General features: G+C 43.1%; 1 protein-coding gene and 1 long non-coding RNA gene across 7 annotated transcripts in view; one reads left to right on the top strand and one right to left on the bottom strand.

Annotated features, from left to right (window-relative positions):
* The window catches only part of Wdr20 (WD repeat domain 20), a 63,376-nt gene extending 53,689 nt beyond the window's left edge, over nt 1-9,687 (bottom strand). For 2 of the 5 annotated variants that reach the window (XM_059279877.1, XM_059279878.1), the window contains exon 1: nt 8,694-9,040. In XM_059279877.1, the coding sequence (XP_059135860.1) occupies nt 8,694-8,942 (249 nt within the window). In that variant the 5' untranslated portion in view covers nt 8,943-9,040. Of the gene's footprint in view, nt 1-8,693; nt 9,048-9,622 lie in introns of those variants that run through there. The other 3 variants (XM_059279881.1, XM_059279882.1, XM_059279879.1) reach the window with 3 other exon arrangements.
* LOC131924590 (uncharacterized) overlaps nt 8,027-18,272 on the top strand; it is a 32,476-nt gene continuing 22,230 nt past the window's right edge. Inside the window, exon 1 of one of the 2 annotated variants that reach the window (XR_009382941.1) lies at nt 8,027-9,250. This is a non-coding gene — a long non-coding RNA (uncharacterized LOC131924590). Of the gene's footprint in view, nt 9,251-9,350; nt 9,447-18,272 lie in introns of those variants that run through there. The other variant, XR_009382942.1, reaches the window with a different exon arrangement.

The raw sequence follows: 18,272 nt of genomic DNA, 5'->3' as shown, positions 1-18,272 counted from the left end.
ACACATAATTAAAAATGGTAAAAATAAATGTTAAAAAAAAGAATGACATTATGGCTGCTTCATTGACATACTCTCTGTGAATCTTCAATTTTTTTGTGTCAGACTCACGGAGCAGGAACACAGATGGCTGTGAGCTGCCATGTGAGTGCTGGGACTCAATCCTGGGTTCTCTGAATGAGTCATTTCTCCAGTCCACTCTGTGCTTCTTATTGCTGCTCAAATCCACTCATGGATCATTTGTTACTACTCTCATCTTTGAATTCAAGAGATGCATGGCCCTCTAGAGAGGTAAGTATTTCCTATTTTAAATAATAACTACAATGCTTTCCACTCAGGATGCGAGATTCTAAAGTTAAAAAAAATCTTATCACTATCTCAGAAGTCAGAAAGCAGTTCTTAATGGAAATAAGCAAAGGTTTCCAGCCACTCAGCAATCCAATGTGTGCCCTACTAGATTACATACAAGATTTCTTAAAGTAAGGCAAATGTGATGATGGTGCACATCTATCCACCCAGCACCCAGGAAGTTAGGGTGGGAGGATTGCCATGAACTCTAAGCCAGCCTGGGCTACACAGCAAGACCCATGTTCCTCCCTCATCTTCCTTTGGCACTACCAAACAACAACCACAAAATTTAATTTAAAAAAAGTTATTAAGCCAAGGCACTCAGAAGAGAAAGGCAGGTGGATCCTGAGTTCAAGGCCAGCCTGGTCTACAGAGCAGTTCCAGGACAACCAGGGCTGCACAGAGAAACCCTGTCTCAAGGAAGAAAAAAAAAAAATAGAGTAGATCCAGGCATGATAGCTCATGCCTGTAATCATGTGGCTCCCATGCATGTGGGAGCCTGAGAAGGAGTTCAGGCTAGCCTGGACTAGAGAATAAACTCCTGCCACCAGAAAAAGAATAAATCTTGCTAGGTAGCAGTGGTGCACACCTTTAGTACCAGCACTCAGGAGGCAGAGGCAGGTCTCTGAGTTTGAGGCCAGCCTGGTCTACATAGTGAGTTCTTATATAACAAGTCTCTTTAAAATTATAAATGAAAAAGAGTATACAAAATTACAAACGGATGTCAGGTGTGGTGGTACTCTGCCTTAATTCCAACACTAGGGAAACCGAGGCAGGTGGATCTCTGTTCAATTCAAGGCCAGACTGGTCTACTAGTGCATCTCAGGCCAGCAAGGGCTACCTAGAAACAGCCTGTCTTTAAAAGAAAAATTACAAATGGAGGGGTCATCAATACAGTTCAGTGCGTAAGGAACTTGCATCAAGACTGATGACCAGGGTTCAATTCCCAGAACGCAACAAGGTAGAAGTAAAGAACTAACTCCCACAAGTTGTCCTTTGACATCCTCATGCATACTCTGGCACACATGCCCACATATAACACACAATAAGCAAACAAATAAATGTAATTACAAAGGGGGTTGACACTAGTGGCACAAGTCTGAAATCTCAGCTACTCAGGAGGCTGAGGCAGGAGGACAAAAGTTCAAAGCCTCCTGGGCTGCATGAGGCAAGGCCAGCCTGGACAAGTTACTAAGACCAAGACTGTGACTCAAAAACTACAAAAAAAAAAAAAAAAAAATGTGGAACAGGCTATAGAAGTGGCTCATCAGTTAAGAGCATTTCTTGCTCTAGCAGAGGATTCAGGTTCACTTCTCAGCACCCACATGGTGGTTCACAACCATCCTTAACTTCAGTTCCAGAGGATCTGATACCCTTCACAGGTACCAGGCACACACAGTGCACAACCACATATGCTGGCAAAACAAGACAGTTAAGTCAATCTAAAAAACATTTTTTAACCCAAAACTTAAAAAAGGTAGACTTATAGCTCAGTGGTAGAATGTTTGCCCAGCATGCTCAAGGCCTTAGGTTCAATCCCCTATGTAGATAAAGAAAAATACTGAGAGGAGAGCAGGGTGGGAGAGGAGGGAGAGGAGGGAGAGGAAGGAGGAAGGAGGAAGGAACAGAAGGGTTTGAATAGGACCTCCTAAAGCCATCCAGTATCTAAAGCCAGTGAGGAGTGTGTGTGGCATGTAGCTCACTCTCCATAAAAAGCACGTAGTCCTCCAACATCACCAACAGGTGGTCCTGCAGCTTTTAACAACAAGACAAATGTTCATCCTCTTCCAAACTGGTCCACCATCCACTTTCCTTAATAAACCTGAAATGGTGTCAGCTGGTTCTTTTGGCCCCAACTTCATTCAAGCATATCAAGTATAAACCTTAACTAGCACAGAGACCTAGAGGTCACAGTATTTTCAACTTGCTTTTGCAAATACCTCACCAAATTTAAACTTAAGAAGCAACGAACCGCCAGGTTGTGGTGGCACACACCTTTAATCCCAGCACTCTGGAGGCGAGGGCAGAGGCAGGTGATTCTCTGAGTTCAAGGCCAGCCTGGTCTACAGATGGAGTTCCAGAACAGCCAGGGGTATGGCCAGGGCTACATAAAGAAACCCTGTCTCGGAGAAAAAAGAAGTAAGGAATCTAAAATATTAACAGCATCTCCCCAGTGGAAAGACAAATTTATTTTACTTTTAAAATTGAGTATGGAATCATACAACCTTAAGAACTACCAGGCCTTAGAACCATCTAAATTGAATTCCCATGTATCATAGGAATCCCACCAATAACATCCTGAGCAGTACATTCATGGTGTGGATCTGAAATGAGAGGGAAGGGATGAGTAAGGATATTTGATCTGCATGCTGAGTAAATCTAAGAGAGTTGGTTTGATTTGGTTTGGCTTTTTGAGATAGGGTCTTATGTATCCAAGGCTGGCCTTGAAATCCTGGTCCTCTTGCCTCCCCTTCCAAGTGCTAGTACTAGAGGAGTGCAACACCATGCCCCACAGACCATAATCTTAAAGCAATTGTTCCTAGTACATGAGTCTTGTAGGTGGTGTGATTTGATAGCAACAGATCAAAAAAAGCAATCTGCAAGCCAGGTATGGGGGCACATACCTTTTAGACCAGCACTGAGGAAGGAAAGGTAGGCAGATCTATGAGTTCCAGGCCAGCTTGGTCTACATAGTGAGCCTGGAGGTCTGCCAGGGCTACAAAGTAAGACCTGTCTCGAAAACAACAATAAAGTTATCTGCAGTATTTGTTTACTTTCTATTACTTTACTGTCTCTAACTTGAAAATTTAAGAAAGCAAACTTTACTACCTATTGGTAGTGCTGGGAAATTTTTTTTAAAGATATGAACTACTAAAAATTACCCATGTTACTTTTAGACCCAAACTTAGATGTTTTCCAGCTTCTTGGAAATCTTTTGAAGGTATAGCATGGGTAGACATAGCTTTATTGAGTCATTCAACTCAAGAGATACAGCAGCAAAGGTCCTGCCTCAATGATGAGCACTGCAGTGGGCAAAGAGGAAAGAACAGGAAAAGCCAAATCCGCTGTAAGGAAGCTTTGTCTACAGAAGAGACATTCTCACAGGGAATTACACACTGAAAAAATGTCAGGAAGGCAAAGCACAGGGTGCTGTGAGAACATGGAAAGGAGGACTGATCTAACCTGTGAATTCACATAAGGACTTGTGGGGGAAGTGATAGTCAAACTGAGATGTGAATGGAGACCATTCACATTTATGTAAAAACAGTCTCCATAAAATAAAAGGGCAGGTCCAATAAAATAGCTACCTTTGGCATCTTTTTCCTAAAACAATCTTTTTTTCTTAATGATAAAATAAGTCATAAAATATTTAAAATCTAGTAATTCAAAGTTCTATGGGAGGCATCTTTCTCATCTCTCATAGCATCCTGCTCAATATTACTAGTATTATGGTAGTCACTCAAATCTTTGTTGAATGATTAGAGCAGTACTAATTCTGATGTTCGTACTGTCTTCAGCTAAGCAAAACCGATTCACAAACCTCATCTCAGCACATAAGAAATCTCCTTCTGGATTTCCTCGATTATGAGAAGGGGTTTCCATCTCCTCATAAGGCTAATATAGATTCAGTGAAGGCCTGGCATGGTGTTACAGCCCTTTAAAATGTTAAACCGAACACCAGGGGGTAAGGAGGCAAAGGCAACAGGATCTCTCTGTAAGTTCCAGGCCAACCAGAGCTACATAGTAAGACCCTATGTCAAAAAGAAGAAAAAAGAAAAAACTCAGAAAATGTGTAACCCAACACTGGCTAAATTCTGAAGTGCCTAAGATATATATGTACATATAGTATCCTTGGATAGTCAGGCCCGGCATGGTGGCACATGCCTTTAATCCCAGCACTGGGGAGGCAGAGGCAGCCAGGGCTGTTATACAGAGAAACCCTGTCTTGAAAACAGCAACAACAAAAAGTATGATTTGTCTAAAACAATTTTTTATGCTCACATGTGCTTCATTTTCCTTATAATGAAAAACACTAATAAATGTTTACACCTTCTCTCTAGGCTTGATTTTCTGAGGGAGATGAAATTACATATACTCTAAGTCCCATCTAGTGCTAGACTCTGACCTCTAAGCATTTAAAAGAGCCTATATTATACTTCTCAGTGTTAGACTACTTCCCTAACACTTCAGTCCCTGAGGACCCCATGCTTCCTCTGAAGAAAGAGAACACATACACTTAGTTCGTGAAATGTCTGTAATCCCAGAACCTGCACAGGCAGAACACAAATTCAAGGTCAGTCTAGGCTATATAGTAAGACCTTGTCTCAAAAAATAATTTGAGGGGCAAAGGCACACAGATACTTCAGTGGTAGTGTTTGCCCAGCATACATTAAGGCCCTGGGTTCAATATTACCCATTTCACACGTGTTTAATTTAGTTGTAAACCTCACCCAAATTGGGGCTTCCAGGTAATTCGAATACCTGTAAAATTTATATTCCTTGGGCTGCGGGATGTGCCTCAGTGGCAGAGCTCTTGCCTAACATGTATTATGAGGCCCTTGGGTTTGATCCCCAGAGCTTGCGTGCGCGCTCGCACTCGCTCGCTCTCGCGCTCTCTCTCTCTCTCTCTCTCTCTCTCTCTCACACACACACACACACACACACACACACACACACACACACACACACCTCTTATATTCCTTGAAGAAAAAAAGCAGAAAACAAAAATATATCAAAATGGCCAACTGTCAAAAATGTAAAAGACCTACTTACTACTTAACCTAAAAGTAAATTCTGACTTCCTAACTAAAGATGACTATTAACTATTTTGCTTGCTATGTTGAGAAAGAGTCTCACTATATGGTGAAAAGTGGCCTCTTATTCTCAACCCTCCCAAGCCACTATACAGGGCAAATTATTAGCTCTATTTTAAAATCAGAACTCAGAACCAGAAAAAAAAAAAAAAAAAAAGTCACCATCCTATAGCATCTGTATTCCTAGAACTTGAAAGATAAAGGCAAGGAGAATCAGGAGTTCAAGATCATCCTCTGCTACTTGACAAGTTCAAGGCCAGCCTGGTCTATGAGACCTTGTCAAAAAAAAAAAAAAAAGTCAATTATATTCAGAAATGACAATAAGTACAAACTCAGTTATGGAAAGAAAAACTTCAATTGCAACAGCTAGAAGAGTTTAAATATCTGCCACAAAATACAAATGTATCTACTAGATAGATACATAAAATTTTACACACACACACACACCCCCAAGTATCAAAGCACTCAAATCACCCAGTTAAAGGCAACTTAAGTATTTCAGACTTTTGACCTTTTTTTTTTTTTTTTGGAGACAGAGTTTCTCTGTGTAGCCCTGGCTGTCCTAGAACTCATTTTGTAGACCAGGCCTGCCTCTGCCTCCCAAATGCTATGATTAAATGCATGTGGCAGTATTTCAGACATTTTTTTTCCCCCTGGAACTGGCTTTGTAGACCACCTGGCCTCAAACTTACAGAAATCCGCCTGCTTCTGCCTCCTGAGTGCTGAGATTAAAGGCGTGCGCCACCACTGCCTGGCTTCAGATGTGTTTTAAAGGATGTTTTAGCGTAGTTTTTAAAAGATCTTAGAACACCATTATAAGGATACTTCTAAACAAATGGTCTTTTTTTTTTTCTTTTAACTATGCAAACCAGAGCTACTAGACCCAGATGAAGTTTGTCCTGAGAATAATTGGAAAAAAAGCCTTTCAGGACTGGGTGTGTAACACTTCAAGGGAACACTTGCCTAACATGCCAGAGGCTCTGGGGTTCTGTCCACACCCAAAACTTGGAGGGGGGGGGGGGAAATGAGGGAAAGGAAGCAATACTTGAACTAGCAATCATTAATATAAGTTTCACTCTTTAAACTTTTTATTACTTACTTACACATGTATGTCTGAATGCCACATGTATGCAGGTGCCCAAAGAGGTCTGAAGAAGGCTTTGAATATGCTGGAGCAGTGATTACAAGTGGTTGTGAGCTGCCTGATGTGGAAGCTAGGCGCTGAAGAGCACCAAGTACTCTTAACTACTGAGCAATCTTCCAGCCCCTGTGAATTCAACTTTTAATTAAGTATGTTGTATTTTTACATCATCATTATTTTTGTTTGATAGGTTTTGGATTGGGAGAGTGTTTTGGTTTTTTGAGATATTTATATTTATGAATATTCATATTATGAGTATGAATTAGATATTCATATTATGTAGCCCTAATGGGCCTGGACTTCTACATAAGCCAGGCTGGCCTTGAACTCAAGAGATCCACCTGTCAAGGTTTGTGCCACCACACCCACCTGGTTTTGTTTTGTTTTGTTTTATTTGAGGTAGGGTCCCACTATACAGCCCATGTTTTATATAGCCCATATCTGCCTCAAACTTGCTAACTGTAGCCCAGGCTGGCCTCGAACTTGATAACTATAGTCCTGGCTGGCTACAAAAATCACAATTTGAGTGCTAGGATTGCAGGTGTATACAATCACAGTAGGATCTAATTACAATTTTTCTAAGATTTATTTTATTTTTTAAATTACGTGTGTGTGTGCGCGCGCGCGCTATAAGTGAGTACTCAGAACCCAGAAAAGGGCATCAGATTCCCTGGAGCTGGAGTTTCAGGCAGTTGTGAGTAGCCTGACATGGATTCTGGGAACTGAACTGGAGTCCTCTGAAAGAGCAGTGCAAGTTCTTACCCACCGAGCCATCTCTCTAAATCTGTTTTGATAACATAGTCTTAAAATGTTTTCCAGAGAAAAATCTGAATACTGTGGTATTCAGAGGAGGAATGTTGAGACGGCAGCTTCTTTTAACAGTCACTTAATGCTTGCTTCTCTAATTTACATCTGCTGAGTGTGTCAGGACTCTAACGGCCATGACAGCTACTGTGTCACGAATTATATATAATGTGCACTGCAGCCCTCTCTTGTAAAGAAATGCGAGGAAAAGTTTCAAAAGTACCCAAGGTCACCAATGAGTCAGTAACAAGGTTGGAAGGTAACACTAAAACTTCAGCTCCTACACTACAAACCACTTTCCCAATCCCAAATGAGAGGAAAGAGCCAACTGGCTGTTTTCAAAACCTTCCAACACCGTAGTACACTGACTAAACACAAATCAAAGATTCACCTTGGGCCAAAGAAAAAAACACGCTACATTTGCATACCATTACCTCCTTCCTTGTTCTCATAACCATATAACACAATATGAAAAACCAACTGACTTTGGCTATATTAAACCTTGGTAATGTGTGTACTCTTCAATATGGACAATTTATTTTCCCACTAACTGAACATTTGTAAGTTAATCTTTCATCACCTTGTCACATTCCGTCCGAGGTGCTATGGGGTACATCACTTCCTCACTCAACAGTCAAAAGTTAAAAACAAGCAATTCTCAGAACATAGCTACATTGCCAATGACAAAAAGGCGGAAAAGCGCCAATAAATTGCTGCTTTTAACGAGACATTTTAAAACACGACGACGTGCTTCACAGAATTACTGTTAAGTTCTTGGCTGGTTACTTTAAAGTAGCATTTAAGGCATATCCCTCCCTGTTTGGGACAGCCTGACTCGTTAGACAAGATAAATCTAGGCTCACTCACCCAGAACACCTCTGAAGCAACTTGGCTTATTGAAAACATCACTGCAACCTCCCAAGCGTGAGTACCCAGCCCTCTCATACTACAAGGGACAGAATGTCCCTCTTCAAAAATCTTTCAGGAGAAGGTTCCCTCGCGGAGACAATGACAGCAGTACTCCCGGGAAGGTTTTTGGAAACAGTGTTGACACCAGGAGAAGAGGCTCCTAGGAAGTGTCAGTGCGGCAGCAGGTGGAGTAGCCCTGCGTGCCGAGCAGGTCCTTTCTGACCTAGTCTCCAAGTCCTCCGCCTCCCTGTCCCGGTTCCGCCTTACGGACCTTTCCAAGGCGACTCGCGCCCCGGTTCTCTCACCCAGGGCAGGATTCTCGAGCCTCCCGGGAAGGGAGCCCACCTAAGACGGCCGCCGCACCTCTTCCGGGGACTCGCAGGCCCGCTCCCCGGCAGTGTCGGAACCTGACGGACCCTACCGGGGAGGAGGCAGCCAGCTGCTCCCGGGGTCTGTCCGCGCCCCGGTTCCAGAGCCCCCTCCCTTTCGAGGCACCGCAGCCGTCATCCGCCTCACTCCTGAACCCCTTCTCCTCCGGAGTACCCCAGCGGAGTTACCGGCCCACTCAAAAGTACCAGCGCCGGCCGCCCCCACCGGTCACCCCGGCCTCGCTGTCACCGCCCAGCTCCCGGCTTCGGCCCGCACCGCCGGCGTGCCCCCGGTGACGCTCGGGTCGGTACCTTGCGGACCCCCTTGTAGATATAGAAGTAGAGCTCCCGGCCCACATTGAAGCAGAGGCGGTCGCCGTTGCCAGACTGGTCGTTGAGGTTTACGAAGGAGACGCGGACAGGGTTGGATCCCTGCGAGTTGAAGGGCACCCGGTTGGGCCGGCTGTACTCCGAGTGCGGCAGCAGCTTGTACAGACCTTCCCGGGTGGTGAATTGGGTCTTAATCTCGTTCATCTCCTTCCCTCCTCCCTCCGTCGCCATCTTGGAAAGCAGCGTTCATCCTGCCCTAAGTGCCCGGATCACGCCCACCGCGCAGGCGCCGTCCACGGCCGCTCGTTCTCCACCCCCCACCCACTTCGTCGCGGCCCCGCCCATTCGCGAGCCCGCCCCCACGAAGGCGGGCCGAGGCGAAGGGGGCGGGGTCGTTTACGGTCCCACTGCGCACGCGTGCTCACCTGGCGCGCTCCACCAGGCGGGGCGAGCGCAAGCCCCTCCCCTGGGTGCCGCCCTCTCCATGCCTGTGGGAAAGCTCCGCTCGCGGAGCTCTGCTCAGGCGTTCCTTGGGTGAGGTGAGTCTGTGGGCGCTCTGGCGCTTCGCTGAGAGACCCTAACTCCAGAAGCCGAAGGAGGGCGCCGCCTTGGCCTCGGCCGGCTGGCACCCCGTGAGACTGAGCCTGAGCCAAGCAGTGAGGTCCGGTGTGTGGACCTGTGCGTCCCAGCTGTGCTCGCCCTTCCCCGGGGCTGGGGAGGACGCAGGCGGTCGGGGTGGGTGCAGGGTCCTGAGCCCCTCTCCGCCTCCCAGAGGCGGTTTTCGCAGAAGATAGAAAAGAATTGGGGTTTATTACACTTCATGGTTTTGTTTTTGTTTGTTGGTGGTTTGTTTGAAAGTGGGGTTGGGAAGAAGAGCCTAAGTGTACAGGGCTTGTGTTTTCAAGTCTCACCTGAAATCTGACGGGTGAGCGCTGGCTGGTTCTTGAGAAAGTAGGTTGTGTTGGTGCTCGTGTCTCCTGTGTCACTCGCTGTCTAGAGGAAGGGGCGAGGGTCACAGCCCGTAGCTTCGGAAGCTAGACATTGAATCGGTGCATGATTTTCTTGCTCAGTAGTTAATACCGCTTAATAAAGGTAAAGCTAATTAGTTTTTTAAAAGCCTCACATGGATCTTGAAGTTGTTTGCTAGGAGAACCATAAAGTTGTATGAATATTCTGTACAAAGTCTAAATACTAAGAAAAAGCTCACACATTAAAGTAGTATTAAACCTTTGATGCATCGATTTCTGGGTATGTGCACTGGAATACGAAGGCTTCTAAAGTAATAAACGTTATAATAGAATTCTAGAATGGAAAAAAAAAGAATGTTACACGAAGAATTAACTATTCCTGAAAAGTCATGTCTGTAGAGTAGAAAATAAGTGGAGCAAGCTCAGTACCGTGGTGGGCACCTGTAGTTCCAGACAGAAGGAATGCCTAAGCCCACATGTCGGAGGCTAGCCTAGCCCATGGAGCAAGACTCCCGACTCACAGAAATTAATTGTAAAAAAGTGAGGAGCGTTCGAAAGAAGTTTAAATGATAAACATTTTATGTAGTAGAAAGCAAATACATAAACAGTAGAAACTGTACCAATGTTGTAATAATGCATTTGACACTAATACCTTGTAGCTTTCATACATGCTGGAGATATATGTGTGTGTGTGTGTGTGTGTGTGTATCCATCACTACAGTAAAATCCTTTATTTATTTATTTATTTATTTATTTATTTATTTATTTATTTATTTATTTATTTATTTATAGAGACTATATCTCACTAAATAGCCCTGGCTGTCCTGGAACTCCATAGGAGACCAGGCTGGCCTCCAACTCAAAAATATACCTGCCAGGTGCTGAGATTAAAGGAGTGATCTACACACCCATCTTAAAACCTTAATACATTTCTAGAATACACCTTAAATTTCATTTTGTTGTTATTTGTCTTTTCCTAAAATGCAAATATAGATCAAAACTCTTAAAAATACTAGGGCATGTTCAATGGGCAATCCCAATCTCCCATAGCTATGTTATTTTGCACCAAAACCAGGTGTTTATAATGGTCATCTTGAGGGATAAGTAACAGCTTGAATTATCTAAAAAGAATGCAGTTGGGTTTTCTAGTTAATAGGGGAAAATATGCTTTGGGAGGGGAAACCTCAGCAAACAAACTGAAAAAATGTTGACCTTCAACCATAAGGTTGAATTGCTCATAAAACCAATATACTACTGGGCATGATGCTAATGCCTTAACCTCAGCACTTAGGAGAGAGAGGCAAACAGACGTCAAGGCCAGCCTGGTTCACATAAAGACTTCCAGAGCACTCAGGGCCAGCCTGGTTCACATAAAGACTTCCAGAGCACTCAGGGCCACATAGTGAAACCCTGTCTTTAAAAAAAAATAAGACTGATATGCCTTAAGATTTATATTAAGGTTTTATTTTATACATTTTTTTCTTGCCAGACATGGTAGCATATTCCTGAAATGCCATCATTCCCAGAGACTGAGAAAGGATGATGGAGAACTCAGAGCCAGCCAAGCATAGTGGCACACACCTGTAATACCAGTACTTGGGAAGTGGGAGCAGGAGGATCACGAGTTCAAGGACATTCTCAGTTAAGTAGTCAGTTGAGAAACCAGCCTGGGCCACTTTAGACCCCCTCTAAAAAAGAAGTGATTCCAGCACTTGGGAGGCAAAGGCAGGCAGATCTCTGTGAGTTCGGGGCCAACCTGGGTGAGTTCCAGGACAGCTGAGGCTACTCAGAGAGACCCTACCCCCCCACCACCACCACCAAAAAAAGAAAGAATTCAATGCCAACCTGTGCTACATAGCAAGACATTATCTAAAAACAACAACCAGAGCTAGAAAGGTGGCTCAGTGGTTAAGAACACTTGCTAATCTTTCAGAGGAGCCAGGTTTGATTCGTAGCACCAACATGACAGCTAGCAACCTTCCACAACTCCAGTTCCAGGGAATCTTACGTCTCTTCTGGCCTCCACAGGCACTGCATGCATAAAATACAAAGACATCCATGCTGGTAAAATACCCATATACATAAAAAATAAAAATCATCTGGGCGTGGTAGTATACACCTTTAATCTCAGCACTCAGGATACAGAGGCATATGGATCTCTGTGAGTTCGAGACCAGCCTGGTCTATAGAACCAGGACAGCCAGAGCTACATAGAGAGACCCTATCTCTCTCAAAAAAAAGTATGATTCCTTTTCACAAAATGTTAGAATTTTATAGCTGGGCAGTGGTGGCACACACCTTTAATCTCAGCACTCAGGGAGGCAGAAGCAGGTGGATCTCTGTGAGTTCAAGGCCAACCTAGTCTACAAAGAGAGTGCAAGGACAGCCAGTGCTGTTACACAGAGAAACTCTGTCTCAAAAAAAATTTTTTTATTAAAAATTTTGTTTCTAGACCTTGAAGACACCGTCTAGTAGAATGTGGTTAGTAAGGGGTAAGAAGATGGAGGTTGACAGATGTTGGGCAAAAGATTGAAACTTTCAGTTAGTATGAAATAAGTCCTAGATCTCTTTTGTACAGGCTAGTATTCAGTTATAACAAGATAGCATATTTTGGAAGTTGATAAGAAAGTAGGTTTTAAGTGTTTCACCACAAAAAGTAAATACCTAGTTGTGCATGGTTGCCCACATCTGTAATCCCAACAGTGGAGGTAGAGGAAGGAGGATCAGGAGTAAAAGGTTATCATCAGCTACATAGTGAATTTAAGCCCAGTCTGGGCTACATGAGACACTGACTCAAAAATAAAAAAGAAATACCTGAGAAATTGGGTATGTTAATTAAGTTAAGCCAATTCCACAATATACTTGTACACTATGCTATCGGTGATAAATATATATAATTTGCATGTGTCAATTAAAAATGGTTTTGAACATCTGGAGAGATGGCTCAGCAGATAAGAGCACTGGCTGCTCTTCCAGAGGACCTGGGTTCAATTCCCAGCGCCCATATGGTAGTGCACAGCCATCTTATAACTCCAGTTCCATGGGATCCAACACCATCTTTTGGCCTCTGTGGACACTGCACTGATGTGGTGCACAGACATACATACAGTCAAAATGTTTAAAAATGGTTTTGAAGCCAGGCAGTAGTGGTGCACACCTTTAGTCCCAGCACTTAGGAGGCAGAAGCAGGCAGTTCTCTGTGAGTTCAAGGCCAGCCTGGTCTACAGAATGAGTTCCAGGACAGCAGCCAGGGCTACACAGAGAAACCCTATCTCAAAAAAACCTATAAAAAAAAGATTCTAAAATTATATATTAAGATTCCTTAGTTAATATTTAGAATGAACAACTATAGTCTGCTTCCTTGTTTTTTAGTCATGTATCCAGATTGCACTGAATATATAATAGATCTTTTTAAAAGTGTTCAGTAATGATAAAGGTCATTGATAATGCTTACAAAAAAAAAAAAAAAAAAAAGCAGAGGGCCCTAAGGCAGTAATGTGCCTAAGAGAATCACAGATTAGTAAGAGGGATAGTGTTGTGAGAATAAGCCATTGCAGGGTTAAAGAATCCATTTGGGGGCTGGGTTTATGGTTCAGTAGGTGAAAGAACTACATAAGTTTTATGACCTGAGTTCCAGAACCCATGGAAAAACTGTGCATTTCTATAATACTATCATTCCTATGGTGAGGTGGGAGGCCAAGACAGGAGAATCCTCTGGAAATTTACAGGCCAGCTGGTCTGGATTATGCAACACAGGAACAAAATGAGAGACCCTACCTCAAAAACAAGGTGGAAGTTGAGGACACCCAAGGTTGTTCTCTGACTACAGATGCATGATGGCACAAATGTACCTCATACATATGTTATATACACATACATGCACACATTAAAAAAATTTTAAAGAATCCATTTATTTGCTGATTTGAGAGTAGATTAAGGGAAGGAAAAATTGGGATAGGAGAAGCTATTTACGATGATGCCCATTGTGTTTTATTTACTTACTTATTTATGAGTGTGTATGTGTGTGTGTGTGTGTGTGTGTGTGTGTATGTGTATGCATGTGCACATGTGGTCAGGGGTCCACTTTGTTATTTCATTATGTAGACCAGGCTGACCTCCAGCTCACAGTGGTCCCTTTGCCTTTTTTCCTGAATGCTAGCATTAAAGTTACACCACCCATATCTTCCATATACATTAAATTGCAAGTGACTATCTTGTTTTTTTGAGACGAGGTCTCACTCTATAGCCTAGGCTAACCTGAACCTCATGGCAGTCCTCCTGCCTCAGTTTATCTGAGTGCTGGTATTACAAATGTGAGCCACCATACCCAGACTTTTCTTTTCTTTTCTTTTATTTGAAGAATTTATTTATTTATTTATTTATTTTTTGTTTTTTTTTTTTTTGTTTTTCGAGACAGGGTTTCTCTGTGTAGCTTTGCGCCTTTCCTGGAACTCGCTTTGGAGACCAGGCTGGCCTCGAACTCACAGAGATCCACCTGGCTCTGCCTCCCGAGTGCTGGGATTAAAGGCGTGTGCCACCACCGCCCAGCTGAAGAATTTTTTTTTAAGCCAGTTGTGGTAGTGCTTGCCTTTAATCAAAGCACTCAGCAGGAAGAAGGTGTGTGTGTGTGTGTGTGTGTGTGTGTGTGTGTGCGCACACCTGTGTTTGCCCATAATGAGGGGGCATGACTGCAATGATGCTATGTAGGGAGGTCAGAAGATAACTTTGGGGAATCAGTTCTCTGTTTCTACCTTTACGTGGGTTCCAGAATTTGAGCTCTGACTGCCAAGCATGTGCAGCAAGAACCTTTACCCACTGAGCCATCTCACCAGTTCTCGGTTTTAAAATTTATTGTGGTTCCAGGAATTGAACCTAGAGCCTTGTGTATACTAGGCAAATACCTTTCCACTAAATATAGCTCCAGCCTTCTTATTACTTTATTTTGGGACAGTCTGAGTTTCCCAGACAAGCCTTAAACTCACAACCCTGCTTCAGCCACCCAAATAACCGGGATTAGAGTCTTGTGCCACAGGCCCTTTTCAGATGTAGCACAGTTAGTAAGTACATATAATGTGGACACTATACTAAGTATTTAAATATGCTTTCCTTTTTTAATGCAAATATACAGTGCCCAAGGGGAGCAGAAAAGAGTGTTGGAACCTCTGGAGTTACAGATAGTTGTGAGCTGGGACCCAAACCCAGGTCCTCTTCAAGAGAAAGCCAGTGCTCTTAACTGCTACAGTCCGCAGGACTATACAGTAGAATTTCAGCTGATAAAGCAGAAGCAACCCACCAGAATTGATGCATTCTGATGGAGGAGACTCAGTCACAAGGCGCTGAGACTACTGCCTTTTGTATTATAGCTGTTCTTACAGCAAATCTCTTGTGAAACCAAAGCTCTCCCCTCTTTGAGTGGGACCCATCCCAAAGAAGACCCAGCAGTGTGTAAATTACTGGGCACAATTTCTCCCATATGCTGGGTGACTTCTTCCCCACTCTGTGGGACCTTCAGCGAGAGAATCTAGTCCGACAGTCAATAACCTTGGTTCCCACAGCCTAATCTCCGCTCCGTTCCCTGAGACAAACATTAGAAGCTAACTCCCTGCGATTATCTCCCATTTGGCAGGACATATGGTCAGGAAGGGAGTCTTTCAAATAGATCACATTTGGGACCTTCAGAGATAAAGGGATGTCCAGGATCATTTGATTCCAGTCTGTCCTGATTAGGGAGAGCAAGTGCCCTAAATTTTCCTGCAGCCAACTTGGAAAGTGCTAACCTCTAGTTCTACCTTAAAAGCTATTAATTCCCTCTACCTACCCTCACTTTGGTTTATTAGATTTTAACCTAGGAATGTTGTATCATGCACAAACTCCCCTTCTCCCTTCTTAAAATTTAAACCCTCCTAAATCAACTTTACTGCCTCTTAATGTTGCCTAGGCATCTTTCTGGCCATGCCTCCCCTGGGCCAGAAAGATGCTGATGGTGTCACTTGGGACAGCTCCTATCTGCTTCTTGTTCCTGAGAAAAAATTCTAGCTCTGTAACTTTGTGATTACCAGGAAACTGCCTTTGTTTTGCGTGTTTATATAAACCGAAAAACTTTGCAGCACAGAGGATTAATAAAGAAGCTGGCATGAAGAAGCATGGATTGAGAGATTCTTTCACCCTTAGATCCCTTGAACCTTTCACTGGCAGAAGCCTTCTCTCTGAACCCTGAGAGGGCATTGAGGCTGGCTCTCAGTAGCTCTTGATACTTAACTTCTGAGCCATCTCCAGCCCTCTATGCTTCCTATTCGTAGAAGACCTAATAATGTAAGTAACATTTTCCCTTTCTACAAATGGAAAGACAATCAGACTAATGAAATGTCTTGTTCATGTTACTATCCTAGAGTTAAATATTAGTAGAACAATATTAGTTTAGGTCTTAAAAGAAACATCAGCCAGGGTGGTTGCTCACCCTTTAATCCCAGCACTGGGGAGGCAGAGACAGGCAAATCCCTTTTGAGTTAGAGGCCAGCTTGGTTTACATAGAGAATTCCAGGCCATCAACAGCTACATTATGAGACTCTTTCAAAAACAAAACAAAAGGGAAGCATCATAGGTCAGGCATGGTAGCTATATTTGTATTCTATTGCTTTTGGAGGAACAGAAACAATAGAAAGTTATATCTGCCTGTATAATCATAGGTAAATGTGCATATGTGTTTATATATTAAATTATAAAAGGGCATTTATTGGGTTATCTTACACAGTTGGAGGCTAGGTCATCCAAAAATAGCTATCTGCACAATGAAGAGCCTGAGAACCTAGTACCTGCGGCACAGTACAAGAAACTGGTAGCTTCAGAATGAGTGAGACAGTGATTCAGTCCCAGGTTCAAGGCCTGGGGTTTCCCTGGGAATCAATGATGTGAATCCACACAGCAATAGCAGTGCTTGCTGAAGATGAATGGAGTTTGTGCTTGCTGGCTGGCATTCTCTTCTTCCACTTGTATTTCATCTGAGTCTTCAGCCCATTGGGCAGCATTGCCCACATTTGAAGTGAGCCTTTCCCCTCAGTTGCTGCCCCACGTTTCAGTCTTCTCTAGCCATGTCCTCACAGACACACCTGGAAGTGTACTTTACCTATCCCCAGGCACCTCAACCCTGTCAAATTGACAATCAGACTTAATCATAACAAGCTCACCATTTGTGAACTTGACTCCCAATGTATCTCCTTATATCACACTTAATCTCCAAATAAAGACGATAAGATCATAAGTCTGCCTAATGTGATAGAACTGCATACAACCCAAAATTTATCCATTCCTTCCCCCAGAATAGATAATATCCTTTGAAGAATACTTACTCTTCTGACATCTCTGCTACCAAGTCAACAACTAATGTTATACTACATAATACAGGAATAGGGCCAGGCGGTGGTGGCGCACGCCTATAATCCCAGCACTCAGGAGGCAGAGCCAGGCGGATCTCTGTGAGTTCGAGGCCAGCCTGGTCTACAAAGTGAGTTCCAGGAAAGGCGCAAAACTACACAGAGAAACCCTGTCTCAAAAAACAAAAAAAAAAACAAAACAAACAAACAAAAAAAACAAAAAAAAATACAGGAATAGGAGAGGAAAGAAAACAAGGATTATCTGTTCAATATATAGCTATATATACACAAACACATTCCTAACAAGGAAAGAAATACTCATGCCAGTTACATGATTCTTTCTGTAACTGTAACATAGCTGAGGCTGGTATTTATAACTGTCTTCTGCTATCCATTCTGTATTCCTTCTTTTTTTTTTGTTTTTGTTTTTGTTTTTATTTTTCGAGACAGGGTTTCTCTGTGTCTCTCTGGCAATCCTGAAACTCACTCTGTAGGTCAGGCTGGCCTCAAACTCAAGAGATTTGCCTGTCTCTGCCTCTTGAATTCCAGGATTAAAGGCATGGATCACCATGCCCAACTGAAAAGTCTGTTTCTATTTACCCCAAATAAAGAAGACAACAAACCTAAGAAAGAATTCCACTCACCTACTTTGAGGAACTAGTTTAATTGAGGTTATTTCCAGGAGCATGAGAAATTTAATGACAGCTACACCTTTAAAGAAGAGTCCTTCCCCACCACTAGCACTTGTTAATCATACCTATCCTTGGAGAGGGGAGGGGTTTGTGTGCCTCATACACTGTACCCGCAGTGGGCCCAATCTTGTATAAGTCTTCTACAAGCAGTAATAGCTGCTTTGATTCAAGACACCAATGATCTCATCTGACCCAGAAGAAACAGCCACATAACACTCTTCTTCCAGTTATGCTCTCCAAGACCTGGAAGAGGTAATGATATACATGTATGAATATTTTATCTCATTATAGCTAAGCATTGGGTCACCATACCACAACAAGAGTTATTTCTTCTTAGTACTTTGAGTAATGAATCTCCACAGTAACCACATAAAGAAATTTCTCTAGTTAAAGCTGACAGTATCAGTAATCTGTGGGTATAAGCATAAATGTTAAGCAGAGGCAGATGGATCTAAGTTCAAGACCATCCTGGTCTACATAGCAAGTGGTCTACTGTACCAGGCTTTTTCTTTTAACCACCAATCTGTATGC

The sequence above is a fragment of the Peromyscus eremicus genome, chromosome 14, assembly GCF_949786415.1.
Source record: "Peromyscus eremicus chromosome 14, PerEre_H2_v1, whole genome shotgun sequence".
Taxonomy (NCBI): domain Eukaryota; kingdom Metazoa; phylum Chordata; class Mammalia; order Rodentia; family Cricetidae; genus Peromyscus; species Peromyscus eremicus.
The sequence above is the reverse complement of the archived record's forward strand: the minus strand, read 5'-3'. Positions and strand labels throughout refer to the sequence as shown.